The sequence below is a fragment of the Balaenoptera musculus genome, chromosome 12, assembly GCF_009873245.2.
Source record: "Balaenoptera musculus isolate JJ_BM4_2016_0621 chromosome 12, mBalMus1.pri.v3, whole genome shotgun sequence".
Lineage (NCBI taxonomy): Eukaryota > Metazoa > Chordata > Mammalia > Artiodactyla > Balaenopteridae > Balaenoptera > Balaenoptera musculus.
In genome coordinates this window covers 51,279,831-51,294,939 of record NC_045796.1, presented here as the reverse complement: position 1 = coordinate 51,294,939, position 15,109 = coordinate 51,279,831, and the positions used below count along the sequence as shown (strand labels likewise).

At 33.7% G+C, this 15,109-nt stretch overlaps 1 protein-coding gene across 5 annotated transcripts in view; it reads left to right on the top strand.

Annotated features, from left to right (window-relative positions):
- The window catches only part of CEP57L1 (centrosomal protein 57 like 1), a 53,740-nt gene that overhangs the window by 25,869 nt on the left and 12,762 nt on the right, over positions 1–15,109 (top strand). For 4 of the 5 annotated variants that reach the window (XR_005022212.1, XM_036872051.1, XM_036872050.1 and 1 more), the window contains exons 2-4: positions 7,051–7,271; positions 8,817–8,996; positions 10,152–10,273. Coding sequence is in view for 4 of the 5 variants with exons in the window: in XM_036872051.1 (XP_036727946.1) it covers positions 7,109–7,271; positions 8,817–8,996; positions 10,152–10,273 (465 nt within the window). In the remaining variant the exon portion in view is untranslated. Of the gene's footprint in view, positions 1–4,046; positions 4,133–7,050; positions 7,272–8,816; positions 8,997–10,151; positions 10,274–15,109 lie in introns of those variants that run through there. The other variant, XM_036872052.1, reaches the window with a different exon arrangement.

Here is a 15,109-nt window from a genome sequence, read left to right as displayed (position 1 = left end):
AAATTTTTGTTTCTTATTATAAAACTAATATGTATTTATTGTAGAGTATAAGGTAGAAATAAGAAATAAGGTAGAAATAAGAAAATAAAAATCTATTGTCCATCTAGTAACATTTAATATATTTACAATTATTATTTATTGTATATAATATATTATAATAAATATTATTTAATACATTTATAGTCTTTTATCTATGCTTATCTTTGTGCTTTTTATTTATTTATTTATTTATGGCTGTGTTGGGTCTTCGTTTCTGTGCAAGGGCTTTCTCTAGTTGTGGCAAGTGGGGGCCACTCTTCATTGCGGTGCGCGGGCCTCTCACTATCGCGGCCTCTCTTGTTGCAGAGCACAGGCTCCAGACGCGCAGGCTCAGTAATTGTGGCTCACGGGCCTAGTCGCTGTGCGGCATGTGGGATCTTCCCAGACCAGGGCTCGAACCCGTGTCCCCTGTATTGGGAGGCAGATTCTCAACCACTGCGCCACCAGGGAAGCCCCAATCTCAGATATTTTTAAGTTTTAAACTTATTTATATTCAAGTTCAGTAAGGAAAAATTTAACTTTCTGATTATTAGATAAAATGTTCGTAAGTCTAGTTATCTTAAATCCACAAATTGATATGTTTGCTTGGAAATCAGGTAGCTCTTATAGCATAGCATTGAGAATTAACTGTACACGTAACAATTAGATGCTGTATTATAATTTATAAAAGATTTGTAAACGATTGTACAAAGATTGTACTCTTTAAAAAACGAGGTATTTTACTCATGTAATCATATTTCTTCTATTCAGACTCATTTAGGATAATGAGATTGAAGAATGGTCAATAAAATTTTAATAATTGTGAAATAAGCAAACTAATTTTATTGGGTATACTGCTAGCTAACTCACCCCCTGTGTTTTTTTTTCTCCCTTTTCATTGTCTCTTGTTTGTCTTTTTTCAACAGTGAGATTGCAAACTATTTTGACTGCAGAAGCCATGCCCTGTGTGTTTATTTCTACAGGGCATAGCATATTAGATGTAGATACTAAACAATTACTTGCTGTTCTTACTTTGACTTTGTCTGTGGGCACCTCAAATTCAACTATATCTAAAACAGAGTTCGTTGTTTTCCATCAGACTTGTATCTCCTTTTATATTATTTCTTATTTCTGTTAATGCCACCACCATCTCTTTACTTGACCAGGTGAAATTTTGGAGCGTGGTTTTGATTCTTTCCTCTCCCCCATTTCACATATCTAGTTGGTTCCTAAGTCCTTTTGATTGTATCTTCTAAGAATCTTTCATGTTGATCTCATTTACTACAGTCTTAGTTCAGGCCTTATATTTTTTCTCATCTTAATTACTTCAGTAACCTCTTAAATTGTCTCTCTGCCTGTAATTTCTTCTCCCTGCAATCTACCTCAGGGCCATCTGAATAAACTTCTCAGAATACAAACCTGATCATGTTATTCCCCTTTATATCCTTTATTAGTTCCCTATTGCCTGATCCTATAAAATGTGAACTACTTGTGTGATATACAAAATCCTTTGTGGTTTGGCCCTCATATACCTTTTTTTATTTTTTTATTTTTTTTCTCATATACCTTTTTAGCCATCTCTTATTGCCAACATTTACTCACTATGCTCCAGCCAAATTCACTAGGATCTGTCATGTCCCTCAGTGATTATACTTCTATCTCCTAATTATGTATTTCCAAATTTTGTGTTCCTGTTAAGCCTTTTATTGTTTGCTTGTTTTGATCTCTGTCTTTCATATCTTTCCTCAATGTCTGGTAAGCCTTTGTTAAACAACTTATATTTAAGAGTGGAGCACTAAAAAACTGATTGGAAATTCCAAATCCATCCAATCCATTCATTTTATTGTCTTTAGTGTCTTTGTTAACTTGGGCTAGTCATATTCCCTTGATAAGGATCTTTCCGTCTCCACTTGGATATGTAGACTGCCAGTATTCTGTGTACTGAATCTTCCTCCTTTCAGTCTGGTTCCCCACCCTCACCTGTGCTGAGTGTCTCCCAATCCAGAGATACTCTAAAAGTCCCTCTTCATTAAAAACAACAACAACAACAACAACAACTACTCATCTTCTTCCCAGATGAGGGGATAAAGCAGTCTTTTGGTTGTATGGAGAAGCAAAGGAGGTTTGGGCATATAATTTACTTCTAAATTAAACTTTCATCCTATTCTCTAGGTTTCAGCCCTATCTTAACAACTTACAAATTTACTTACAGAGGTGTAGCTAATTCATGAGCCATTTTGAAGGTTCTATAGGGTAAACTTAAAAGTCACTTTTATTAGTTGAGTTAGGAATCTGCCTTTTTGCATTAGCTAAGTCTGTTATTACTTGTACATCTGTTTTCCATTTTCCAAAGTTATGTTGTTGTCATCTTTTCTGATTTCTTTGTCCTTTCAGGTTTATATCTTTTTAAAAAAGTTTTAATATTATTTTAGTAGGTGTTGAAGAGGAAGCAAAAGTCAGTGTATATGTTCGCTCTCCCATATTTACCTAAACTACTCTTTCAAAACTGTTCATAATTCCAAATTATTTCTGGCTTTACTTATCTCTCTGTCAATCAGAGTTAGATAATCCCTCTTCTGTGCTCCCATAACACTCTGTGTATGCTTTTGTTATGGAACTTATCCCGTTGAATCATATCTTGTTTTTAACTTGTCTCCCCTGCCACACATTGTTGTACAACCAATCTCCAGAACTTTTTCATCTGGCGAAACTGAAACTCTACAACTCCCCATTTACTCCTCCCCTCAACTACCATTCTGCTTTCTGTTTCTATGAGTTTGACTACTCTAGATACCTCATATAAGTAGAATCATACAGTATTTGTCTTTCTGTGACTGGTTTATTTCACTTAGCATAGTGTCTTCAATGTTCATCCATGTTTTAGCGTGTGTCAGAATTTCCTTCTCTTTTTAAGGCCAAATAGTATTACATTGTATGTAAATACATTTTGTTTATCTGTTCATTCATTGATGGACGTTTGGGTTGTTTCCACCTTTTGGCTATTGTAAATAATGCCATTATGAATATGGGTGTACAAATATCTATTTGAGACCATGCTTTCAATTTTCTTTTGGATATATATATACCTAGACGTGTCATCATTTTTTATGACGTTGACATTTTTTAAGAAAACAGTCCCCCCTTTATAAAAAATAGAATGTTTTCCATTTGCGGCTTCTGTGATGTACTGAGATTCAGGTTACAAGTTCCTGGCCAGAGTGCTGCATAAGTGATTGCAAATATTATCTTCTGCTTTTCTTTTGTCTTTCAAATTTGTTCATAATTTCTATATGTTGTAGTATGAATTTTCATGTAGTCTTTATATCTTTTCCTTTATTTTCCTCCTGCCTTTAAACACAAAATATCTTGCTCCCTTCTAAGATTATTTTAACTATTCACTGTTTTTTTTAAATAATTTTTAAAGTTTAAAAAAAATTTTAACTCTGTAATGTATTTGAAGTTTTGTACTGATGTGTGCTATTATGGAAAGGTTTAACTGGATTTTTTCCCTAGTTTTTCTAACATCATTCATTGAATGAACAACAAATGAATCATTTGTTGAATCCCATGGAAGTATTTATGTGAAGTTCTTAGATTTACTAATTTCTATTGACCAGTCAGTTTTTATATCACTATCTTAACACTTTAGTTATTATATGTTGTAAATAATAGGTTGTAATATCTATTAGAGCATCTGTAAGGCAAATTCCTTAACCACAAGTTATTCTACTCAATTGTAAGAGTACTTTTAAAAGTAATATACACTAAGGATAAAATAAAGTTAGTCCAACCTTTACTGTGTTTGCTCTTTAGATAAGTTAATCTAGATGCATACACAAAGAAAACCAGATAAAAGAAACAGAGCTGTTGATCTTTCTTCAGTCTCTCCAAGGAAAAAAATCTAAAGTTGAAAGAATTACCAGTATGGGAAACAGAGAGTCCTCCATTTCAAGAACCCATTGTAGTATCTCTGACTGCCTCCTAAATGCTGTCTCCCTAATAGTCCTATGAGATTACACAAAGATGATGCCACCAGCAGGAATAGACATTGGTTGTTTAAAGGGACCATTTTGGAACAATTACTTCCCTCAAGAACAAGTGAAAATGCTTTGCAGTTAAGTATTTGTGTCTAGCACATTCTTTAGAGGGGATAGTTTCTTTATGCAGTGGCACCTTAGTTGCAGCCAATTAAGGTGTCTTAATTTTATACACCATAGAGGCAATGGATAATTTCCCTGATTGTTTACAAGCTGTCAGGAATGGTTCCAGGCATAACTTGAGTTTTCCTAAGCTTTACCAGGCTATTGATACAATCGAGGCCCACATTTTACAGCCTTTTGCCTCTACTTGTGGGACAGAATACTCCAACAAGAATTTCGGAGGTCTTTTCAATAACCTACAGCTAGACCTCATACCAAACATTCACATTCCTTGGAGGATGGGGCTTAGGCAGCTCTCTGTATTTTCAGAAAATTTTCTCTAGAAATTTCTCTCATACATGCCATGAATATGTCCCTTCCAGCTGCTCTCTCACTCTCTTGCTGTCTCTCTCTGGCTGAACAGTACTACCAATGCAACAGAACTCTTAAAGTGCCAAAACTGTGTTAGTGATCTCTGGCAACTTCCCCCTTCATTGGAATATAACATCTTACACCAAGCAGGGCAGCTAGTGCCTCAATCTTTTATAGAGATCTTGGTGAAGTAGTTCTCACTTTTTACTTACCGTCCTCTCTCTTCCCTACAGCCATGTATGAGTAGATGGGACTAGGTCAGAGATGAATTAGAATGACCACCACCATACTCTACTCAGAATCACTCCTCCTCTCCTCCACCAATTAAGGCTTTGATTTTGGATCAGGGTTTATGTACATCTGTCATATTCCTTCAGAGTTTTTCTCCTAGGATGCCTCAGTTCTTTATGTAAATAAGCTTTGAGTAGTTTTTAAGCACTTGTTTATAATACAGGGCTAGATTGTAAGGGTTAAGCTGGAACCCCTATTACAGTGAGAACCCCATGGCTTGTTTTCTCTCATTTCTTTACTGTTTCCTTTCTTTTCTTCATATACCAGTAGGTTATTACTCTGCTTATGCCCACTTTCAGATGTGTTTACACATTTAATTTAAATAAACTTTGGTCTAATTTTTAACTTATTGGTATCTTCTGAGTAGTCATTTCATATACACTAAAACCCTTGAATTTTTTTAATTGGTGCAAAAATTCACTTTGTAAAATAATACTATATTTGGGACAGAGGAAGCAGACAGTCCTCCCAAGGACTTCAGTGTATAGTGACTAATAGCAAAATTTCATTCTTTTCATTATTGGAGAAACTCAGCAGGAGCTGAAACTGAATCAGATATCTTGAGTAACTCCAAAGTTCTTTGGATAGTCTCAACCACATACCTCTCTCTGAAGATGTACAACCATGTTCAGAACATCTGTACTTTGGGGCCCTACCTTTACTTTAGTGTGAGCCAACTGTAACTAACTTTGCTCTCTTATCTTTTGAGGGAATAGCAACTTAGATAGATGCAGTCTCCCATGGGGAGCAGACAGTGTCTAAGCAGCAAGAACCCAGAGGGACAGAGACATGGTTAGTAAATGGTAGCTGGTGCTAATAACGAAAGCAAAAATGATTACCTCCTAAGATCAAAGAGCATCAAGTATTCTAGCAAAGCTTCCTAGGCTCTATAACCTCTATTTAGACTGATGAGAATGTACTGGAAGACAAACACATTATGGACAGTTGCCTAAAGTAGAAAATCCTATTGAGTGAAGTATGTTCCCCTGCCATCCCAGGAAATACAGTCATGGAAGTATCTTCCTTTGCCCTGTGAATTGGGAAGGTAGTGAAATCACTGAAATTTTACAATTCTCAAAAATTAAAGTAGGCTAATTATAATTCTACAAAGGAATTCTAAATTTACATTTTAAATTTTATTTATTTATTTATTTATTTTTGGCTGTGTTGGGTCTTCGTTTCTGTGCGAGGGCTTTCTCTAGTTGCGGCAAGCGGGGGCCACTCTTCATCGCGGTGCGCGGGCCTCTCACTATCGCGGCCTCTCTTGTTGCGGAGCACAGGCTCCAGATGCGCAGGCTCAGTGATTGTGGCTCACGGGCCCCAGTTTGCTCTGCGGCATGTGGGATCTTCCCAGACCAGGGCTCGAACCCATGTCCCCTGCATTGGCAGGTAGACTCTCAACCACTGCGCCACCAGGGAAGCCCTAAATTTACATTTTAAAGCAAGCTTTTGTTCTAAAAATTGTGCTGGTAAATTGTTTTGTGTATAAACAATTTTCTGTTTCTTTCAGTGTGGTTATGAGTTAATTTATTTAACATTGACTGTAATCTATTAAGTAGAATACATTTCTAAAATATTTAAATTACAGAAAGGAAAATAAAATGATATGGGAAAATTTAAAATTTATCTGCTAAGATGGTTAAAAGGGCTCTCCAACAAACATACAAAAAAAAGCCCAGAATGACAAGGTAAAGCTATTTTAGATTTTCAGATTTGGAACCCTTCTAAACTACATGATTAGAATGCTAGTGCATTAAGTGGAGTTGTGTCTAATTCAAGTGTTAGACTCAGAAATTGATATATCCAAAATTACCCTTGAAAATTCCTTAGGAAGCCAGTACATTGGAGTCTTACAGAATCATGTTATATGGGTGGCTTGTGTTTCAAAGCTGTGTTGTCTTTTAGAATATATACTTTTCTCTCTGAACCCTAGAGTCAAACTCTTTTAGAGGGGTGCTCAGATGATGAACTTACGATCAACTGAGAAACCAGCAAATCCACACCATGCGTGTAATGCTCACTCCAGAGCATATACTCATTGAAAGTCAGGCAGAATTGTCTATACTGTTTATAGAGTAAATAGTCATTTTTCTTTCTTTTACTGCTGAATTTATTATAGTTGAATTTGTGATAATTAACCTCGTAAAGACACAATTCCACAGTATATGATTATGTATTTATGTTAAAGTTTCATCTGAATTTTTGTCTAATGTTTTTGTCATTCACATAGGAAAGAATGATGCTATACTGTGCCATTCCTTTATTGGCACAGTACAGAAGTACAGATAATGGATTCTGAATTAATGCACAGTATAGTAGGAAGCTATCTTAAACCTCCAGAAAGAGTGTTTGTTCCATCAGTCACCCAGAGTGATGAATCATCTCAGACTCACTATTCTGTGAACTTAGAAGTTACCTCTCCTAAAATGCTTCATAGTCCAAATAGCCAAGGTAATGCTAATAAAACATCTTATTTAACATTAGGGGAATGGTACGAAGTATGTTATACAAAACTTTTCATTTTTATGTAGAAAATAAGATGATTGTGTATTTAACTAATCTTAGTAAAACTGCTAATTTTGACTCTGTTTCTTAAAGTTTCTATAAACTTAAGTTACTTAACATTTTTTAATTTTGGCTTCTTCAGCTATAAGATGAAAATTAATATAACCAGCTAGGCACATATTGCAGGCTGATCATTAAAATGTCATTAGAAAATAGGAAAATACTCTTTGAAGAATAAAAGGTCAGATTTGGAGAATCCTTCTAATAAACAAGATGATTAGAATACTACTGAATTAAGTAGAATTGTCTTATTCAAGGATTAAATTCAGAAATTTCATATATCTGAAATTACCCTTGAAAATTCCTCATGAATCCAGTACATTGGAGTAACTACAAAATACAAGTATTACAACTTTTAAAATATAAGCTTAGGAGGATCTTAAAATTGAATTAGGAAAACATTTATGACTCCAAGCATACCTACACCATTACAAATTGCTTTGTAAGATGATGATAGTCACGTTGTTTTTTAATCTTTTATAATAATGGTTGCTATTATAAATAGACTGGCTTTGTGGAGCAAAGCAACTGAAGAAATAGTAATCCAAATCAAAAAATAATCTCTAGCAAACATCTTTCTAATTAGATATAAACTATATGAAAGTTAACCTATAACATTTATTTATATTCCATTCATCTCTAGTTTTTTATAATTTAAAGTTGTAACTGAGAAGAAAATGTAAGATAATATTTGAAAATTTTATAACTCCGAGCTTATCTGAATCATGAAGATATTAATATAGCTGAAAAGAAATCACAGTAGTACATGTGTAACACTTATAATCTTTCAAGCCTGACATCAGTTAAACCACTAGGTTGTAATTTTTTCTTAATGGAAGAAACTATTTTCTATCTCATATGTCCTAATTATTAACATTATATCTTGGACAAAGAAACAATAAATGTTTGTGGTTTGACTGAAACTGAATACATGAAGAACTGAGAAAAACTTTTAACTTTAAACCTAAGTTTCCTTGTTAATTAGTGGACACTATATTTTAATTTTCTTTATCCATGCTCAGAATCTTATGTCTCCCAACCTTCCTCCCTTTCTCTCCTCTCTCTCTCTCTGTCTCTCTCCTTCCATATACATATATACACACACACACATATATACATATACATATATATATATCTTTTTGCCTTAATTTGAATATATTTATTTTATTAAATTAAGTGATTATTAGCTTTCTCATATCTCAAGTTTAGGAAAGTACTAAATACAATCATAAATATATTGTTTTTGTAAGATATGTTAGAGAGAATTTGTCCCTCTTTAGAGTTTTGTCATTTTTCTTTTTATGAGGAATATAAATTACTTATTTATTTTGGCTCACTAACAAAAACATACTGCTCACTTTTATATGCTACTATGATTGTAAGTGTTCAAAAATTCTCACTTAAAATATCAAGCAAATTTTTTTTCAACAGCTCTTATTTTAGCCTTAAAAACTCTTCAGGAAAAGATTCATCGTTTAGAGTTAGAGAGAACACAAGCTGAAGATAACCTGAACATTCTTTCCAGAGAAGCGGCACAGTATAAAAAGGCCTTGGAAGATGAAACAAAGGAGAGAAATCTGGCACACGAGGAACTGATAAAGCAGAAAAAAGGTAAGAACATTCAATAGTTCTCAGAAACAAGTGGTTACCAAAGTTTACAACTTGAAAATAATAAGCCCAGTCTAAGAAGATTTACTCAAATATCTTTGTTCTTATATGCATTCCAACGTTGAGGGCTTGTTCTCAGACATTTTGGTATTTGCACTAAATGGATATAATTTTGAACTTTTCTCTATTATATCTGTTATCCCAGTTCATAAATTTTTGAGATTAAAAGAAAAATTAGACAAGTCGTGTTCAGGAATTATAATATTTTCAGAATACCAACAAAATCCAATATGTTATTAGCCCATAATATAATTGAAATACTTCATATTTTCACTAGTTTTTTTTTAAATTAGAAAATATAAAGCAATACTAGTAATTAAACAATATAAAACAGTAAAAATAAATTTAAAAAATTATATTTAACTTAAAAGATTAATTGGAAGAAATGGACAGGTAGGTGGAGGTTTCTGTGGAAATTATGAAAAGGACTTCTGGACATCTGTTTTAGAGATTTAGAACATAAGTTCTTTATATAATTTCACTTCAAAATTGTGGCTTTTTTTTCCTTATAACACTACATCACCCTCATAAACAAGGTTCAAATTTGTGTTTCAACTTACAAATAGAATGAAGAAATGGGGAGGGGAAAAAAATCCCAAGGTAATTGGACAAAAGTAGAAGAAAGAGCTGAGGGAAGTAACGAATTAAAGAATTAGAATGAGGTTGCTTATTATAAATAGAATTAACTGTGCAGTTAGTAGTCGAGAACAGAGGAAAATGGGAATGGTAGAATGCATATACCTGAGTTTCCTAAAAGAGAAGAAATGTTAGGAAAGAGACTTTAGGTCCTCTATTTTCCAGATGGTGTTATTTCCCAGGAAGAACCAGGATTTTTGTTATCCCACAGGTCACTGACATCCTTCCTTTTCAGAAGTATGCCCTCTGGGTGTTTATGAGGAGACAACATTAAATTGGTTATATATAATTAATGAGATATACACGAAATGTATGTTCATAACTTTGGGAGAGTCAATATTTAGAACTAAAGAAGTCTTGAACTTTTAGCTGTTGATTGAATTCATAGAATACATTTCTTGTTCTAACTCTCTGATCTATGTGATAACTAACTGACTCATTATTACTTTTTCTTTTTCACAGATATAAGTATGCAGTTAAGCTCAGCCCAGTCTCACTGTACCCTTCTAGAGAAACAACTAGAATATACAAAGAGAATGGTTCTCAATGTAGAGCGAGAGAAGAATATGATCCTGGAACAACAGGTGACCATATTTTCTATAGTAATATAATATAATATGTTTTTAAAGAATATTTAATGTCATGAGAAGATTGTCTTATTAGAAATCTTAAATAGGATATAAAGCTGTATATAGGAAATTTCCAGTTACAGTGATACATACTAGGTCATTTGGACCAAACTTTTTGTAGAGGAAGACACAAAAAACTGGACAGAAAATTAAAAAGAAAGGGAGGGAGGGAGGAAGAAAGGAAGAAAAGAAAGGCATTGTACACAAAGGCATTGTAGAGTTAACAAGCTGATGAAAAATCACCAATTCAAAGATCTGTGTGCAGACTTAAATCCAAAGAAGTTGACCTCTAGAGAGGTTAGTTTCAGGTCCCTTCCTTCTTAGGGCATTTCTGATTCCAGAAGAGTCAGTTGAGAGGCTAAATAATGCTTTTGAAAGCCATGTTTATGGGGCTAAGGAAATTAGAGTCCAGGGCCTGCCAAGAGTAGGAACTCTGGTGTATCTTCTGTGCTCTGAATGCTTTGTAATGGTGAACAAGAAGAAAAACAACCCAGATTACAGCTCTGCTCTAGGTTATCAGAGTAATCCAGAAAATCTTAGTCCCCGAAGTTGGATTAAAGTGATCCTGGATGGCTAATGTTCCCAGGGACCTCAAATTATTTCTATAAACATCTCTTCTACATAGTGAGAAACTTTCAGTCAAAGATAACCAGGCAGAAGGAGATAAAGCACTATGAAAAGAAATAGCATATATAACAGACTATATAAACACTCTCATAAGTTATCTCCAGCTAGGTACTGGCTCTAGAAGAGAGAGACTTTAAAATAATTATGCTTGCTAAAATCAAGGAGACAGAAGATAGGAATAAAATTTTCAGTAGAGCATTAAAAACCATAAAATGGCAGAGCAGATTTGAGAAAGAACCAAATAAAAACTGTAGAACTAAGAAATACAATAAGTGAAATTTAGAACTTAATGGTGGATCTAGTAGCAGATTAGAAGAGATAATTAGTGAACTAGAAGCTGAAACTGTCCAGATCAATGAAGAGACAAAACGATAGTAAATTTAGAAAAGAGAGTAAGAGGCAGAAGTTAGAGTGAGGTCAAATTTATGTGTGACTGGAGTTTCAAAAGGAAAAGAGAAAGAATAGGACAGAAACAATATTTGTAGAGATAATGGCTGGGAATTTTTAAAAATTGATTTAAAAAAAAATCAGACCACAGATTCAAGAAGATAAAACCAAAGTAGGAAATATAAAAAGAAATAAAAGAAATAATAAGACAAGAATAAAATCCTAAAAGCTGCTGGGGGGGAAAAAAGGGTACATTCAAAAGGACAACAATTAAAGTAACAGTGGACTTCTCAACTGAAAATACTGAATCTGGAAGAAAATGGATATAATTAAGGCAGTAAAAGAAAATAACTACCTATCTAGAGTCCAGTGCCTGGGGGAAACATCCTTCAGAAGTAAAGGTGAAGTGAAGAAGTGAAGACTGACAAAATCTGAGATAGTTTGTTACTAGGAGATACATTCTAAGGAAACACTGAAGGACATTATTCAGACAGAAGGAAAGGTGTCTTAGATGGAAGGTCAGAGATGCAGGAAGGAATGAAGAACAACGAAGATGATAAATATATGGGTAAATCTAAATGAATATTGTATAAAACAGCAATAATAATGTTTTATTTATGTGTTTAAATATATATAAAGGATTAAAATTAATGAGAACAGAAGCTCATAAACTAGGAACTGGTAAACATAGTTTAAGTATTCTAAGATCTTTGCTTTATGTTGGAAATGGGTAAAGTACCAGTCAATACTGGATTTTAATGGGCAAGAATTTCATAGGTTTTTCAAGGAACTGGAAAAGTGATTCTAAAATTTATATGAAAAGGAAAGTTACAAGAGTAGCCAAGCTATTCTGAAGATGAATAAGGTGAGGTCTTACTGTATTACATATTGATGCTATCAAAATTAACATGATATTTGTATGGATAGACACCAGAATAAAGGAATAGGATATAGTCAGACACACTTATGTGGAAACTCAATATAAAACAAGGATGCCACTGCAGAACATTGGAGAAAAGTCAGATTTCAGTAAACAGTTTTGGGAAAATTGGTTATCTGTGTGAGAAAAAAAAAAAAGAAAGAAATTGATCCCTACCTCACACCACACACAAAAATCAATTCCAGATGGATTAAAGACTTAAATGTAAACTTTGGAATTTTTAGGAGCAAATACAGAACAATATCCTTATGACCTTGGAGTTAAGGGAGATTTTTTAGGCAAGATACAAAAAGTAACAAAGCAGTAGAAAAATGGGCAAAGTTATGAAGAGGCATTTTGCAGGATAAGAGGAATCACAAATGGTCATACATTTATAGAAAACTTGATCAGTCTCATTAGTAACCAGGGAAATGCCAATTAAAAAAACAAGATATCTATCTATTCACCTATTCACATTTTATCTTATAAAATAACCTAGAAATTCCTATCCTAGCTAAATATTGTAGATCAGTGACTTTTAACCATTTTTTAAATGTTTTTATTGAAGTATAATTTACTTCTAGTGAAATGCACAGGTCTTAAATGTACAGTTCAGTGACTATTGATAAATGAATATGCTCATGTAATCCATAGTCCTACCAAATAACAGAACATTTTTTTAATAAATTCATTTATTTATTTATTTTTGGCTGCGTTGGGTCTTCATTGCTGTGTGCGGGCATTCTCTAGTTGCGGCAAGCGGGGGCCACTTTTCATTGCAGTGTGCGGGCTTCTCATTGTGGTGGCCCCTCCCGTTAATGGAGCATGGGCTCCAGGCACGCAGGCTTCAGTAGTTGTGGCATGTGGGCTTAGTTGTGGCTCATGGGCTCTAGAGTGCAGGCTCAGTAGTTGTGGCGCATGGGCCCAGTTGCTCCGTGGCATGTGAGATCTTCCTGGACCAGGGCTTGAACCTGTGTCGCCTGCATTGGCAGGCAGATTCCCAACCACTGTGCCACCAGGGAAGTCCAACAGAACATTTTTATCACCCCAGAAATTTTCTTATACTCTGCCAAGTTATTCCCTGCTCTCTCCCCACCTCCCAACAACACAACTACTATTCTGATTTGTTTTACTTCAGATTAAGTTTGCCTGTCCTAGAACTTCATATAAATTGGATCATAGAAAATGTTCTTTCTTGTGTCTGGTTCTTTGGTTTAACATAAAGGTTTTTAGATTAATCCATGTTGCTGTATGTATCAGTAGTTCATTCCTTTTATTGCTGTATAGAATTTCATTATATAGATATGCCACAAGTTGGTTATCCATTTTTCTGTTGATGGACATTTGGCTTGTTTGGAGATATTATGAATAAAGTTTGGAGATATTATGAATAAAGCTGCTATGGACAGTTTGGAGATATTATGAATAAAGCTGCTAGGGACATTCTTGTACAAATTATTTTGTGACCATATGTTTTAATTTCTCTTGGATAAATATCTAGTAGTAGAATTGCTGAACCACAGGGTAGGTGTATGTTTATAAGAAACTGTGAAACTGTTTTCCAAAATATTTTCTTCTAAAAGCTTTTTGTTTTCATTTTTTTCCTGTGATCCATCTGGAATTAATTTTTGTATGGTGAGAGAAAATATTCAAGGTTAAATCTTTTCCACGTGGATGCCCAGTTGTTCCAGCACCATTTGTTAAAAGATTTCTTTTCTCCTGTTGAATTCATTGGGCACCTTTGTCAACAATAAATTGACAAAGATAGATAAAGTCTGTTTCTGGGACTCTGTATTATCTTTTGGTCTATTCTTACACTAATATCATGTAGCTTTATAATAAGTCTTGAAATCAAGTAGTGTGAATCTTCCAGCTTTGTTCTTTTTGTGGTTATTATAGATCCTTTGCACTTCTATATAAATTTTATAACCAGTGTAACATTTTCTAAAAAATAAGTCTGCTGAGATTTTGATTGGGATCTTGTTAAATCTATAGATCATTTGGGGAAAAATTGATAACTCAAAAATATTGAATCTTCTGATCCATGAACATGGTATATTTCTCTATTATTTCAGTCTTCTTTACTTTCTCTTCACAGTGGTTTGTAGTTTTTATGAGAGGTCTTGCACATCTTTTGTTAAATTTATCTCTAAGAACTTTGTATTCTTAATGTTATTATGAGCAATATTGGACTTTTTTTCATTTTTCTATTACTAGCATATAAAAATATAATTGATTTTTATGTGACTTTGTATCCTGCAGCCTTGATAAATTTATTCTAGTAGTTTTTGTATTTTCAAAGGATTTTCTTTATACACAATCATGTCATCTGTGAATAAAGACAGCTTTATTTCTCCTTTTCCAATTTTTATGGCTTTTATTTCTTTTTCACACTTTATTGCTCTGGCTATTACAGCTAGTATAGTGTTAATTAGGAGTAGTAAGGACTGACATCTTTGTTTTGTTTCTGATCTTTGGGAGAAAGATGCCAGTCTTTCACTAGGATATTACCTCTAGGTTTTTCATAGTTGTCCCTTATCAAGGTGTGGAAATTACTTTCTATTCTTAGTTTGCTAAAAGCTTTTATTGTGAATGGGTATCAAATTTTGTGAATTGCCTTTTCTACATCTAGTGAAAGGGTCGTATGATTTTTCTCATTTATTCTGTTAACATGGTAAGTTACACTGTTTGATTTTCAAATGTTAACCAACATTGCATTCCTGGTATAGACCCCAATCAGTCTTAAAATAGTATTCTTTTTTTACATTGCTTGATACAGTTTGCTAATATTTTGCTTAACTATTTTTGTGACTTTGTCCATGAGGGATCTTGGTTTGTAATTTTCTTATAATGTCTGG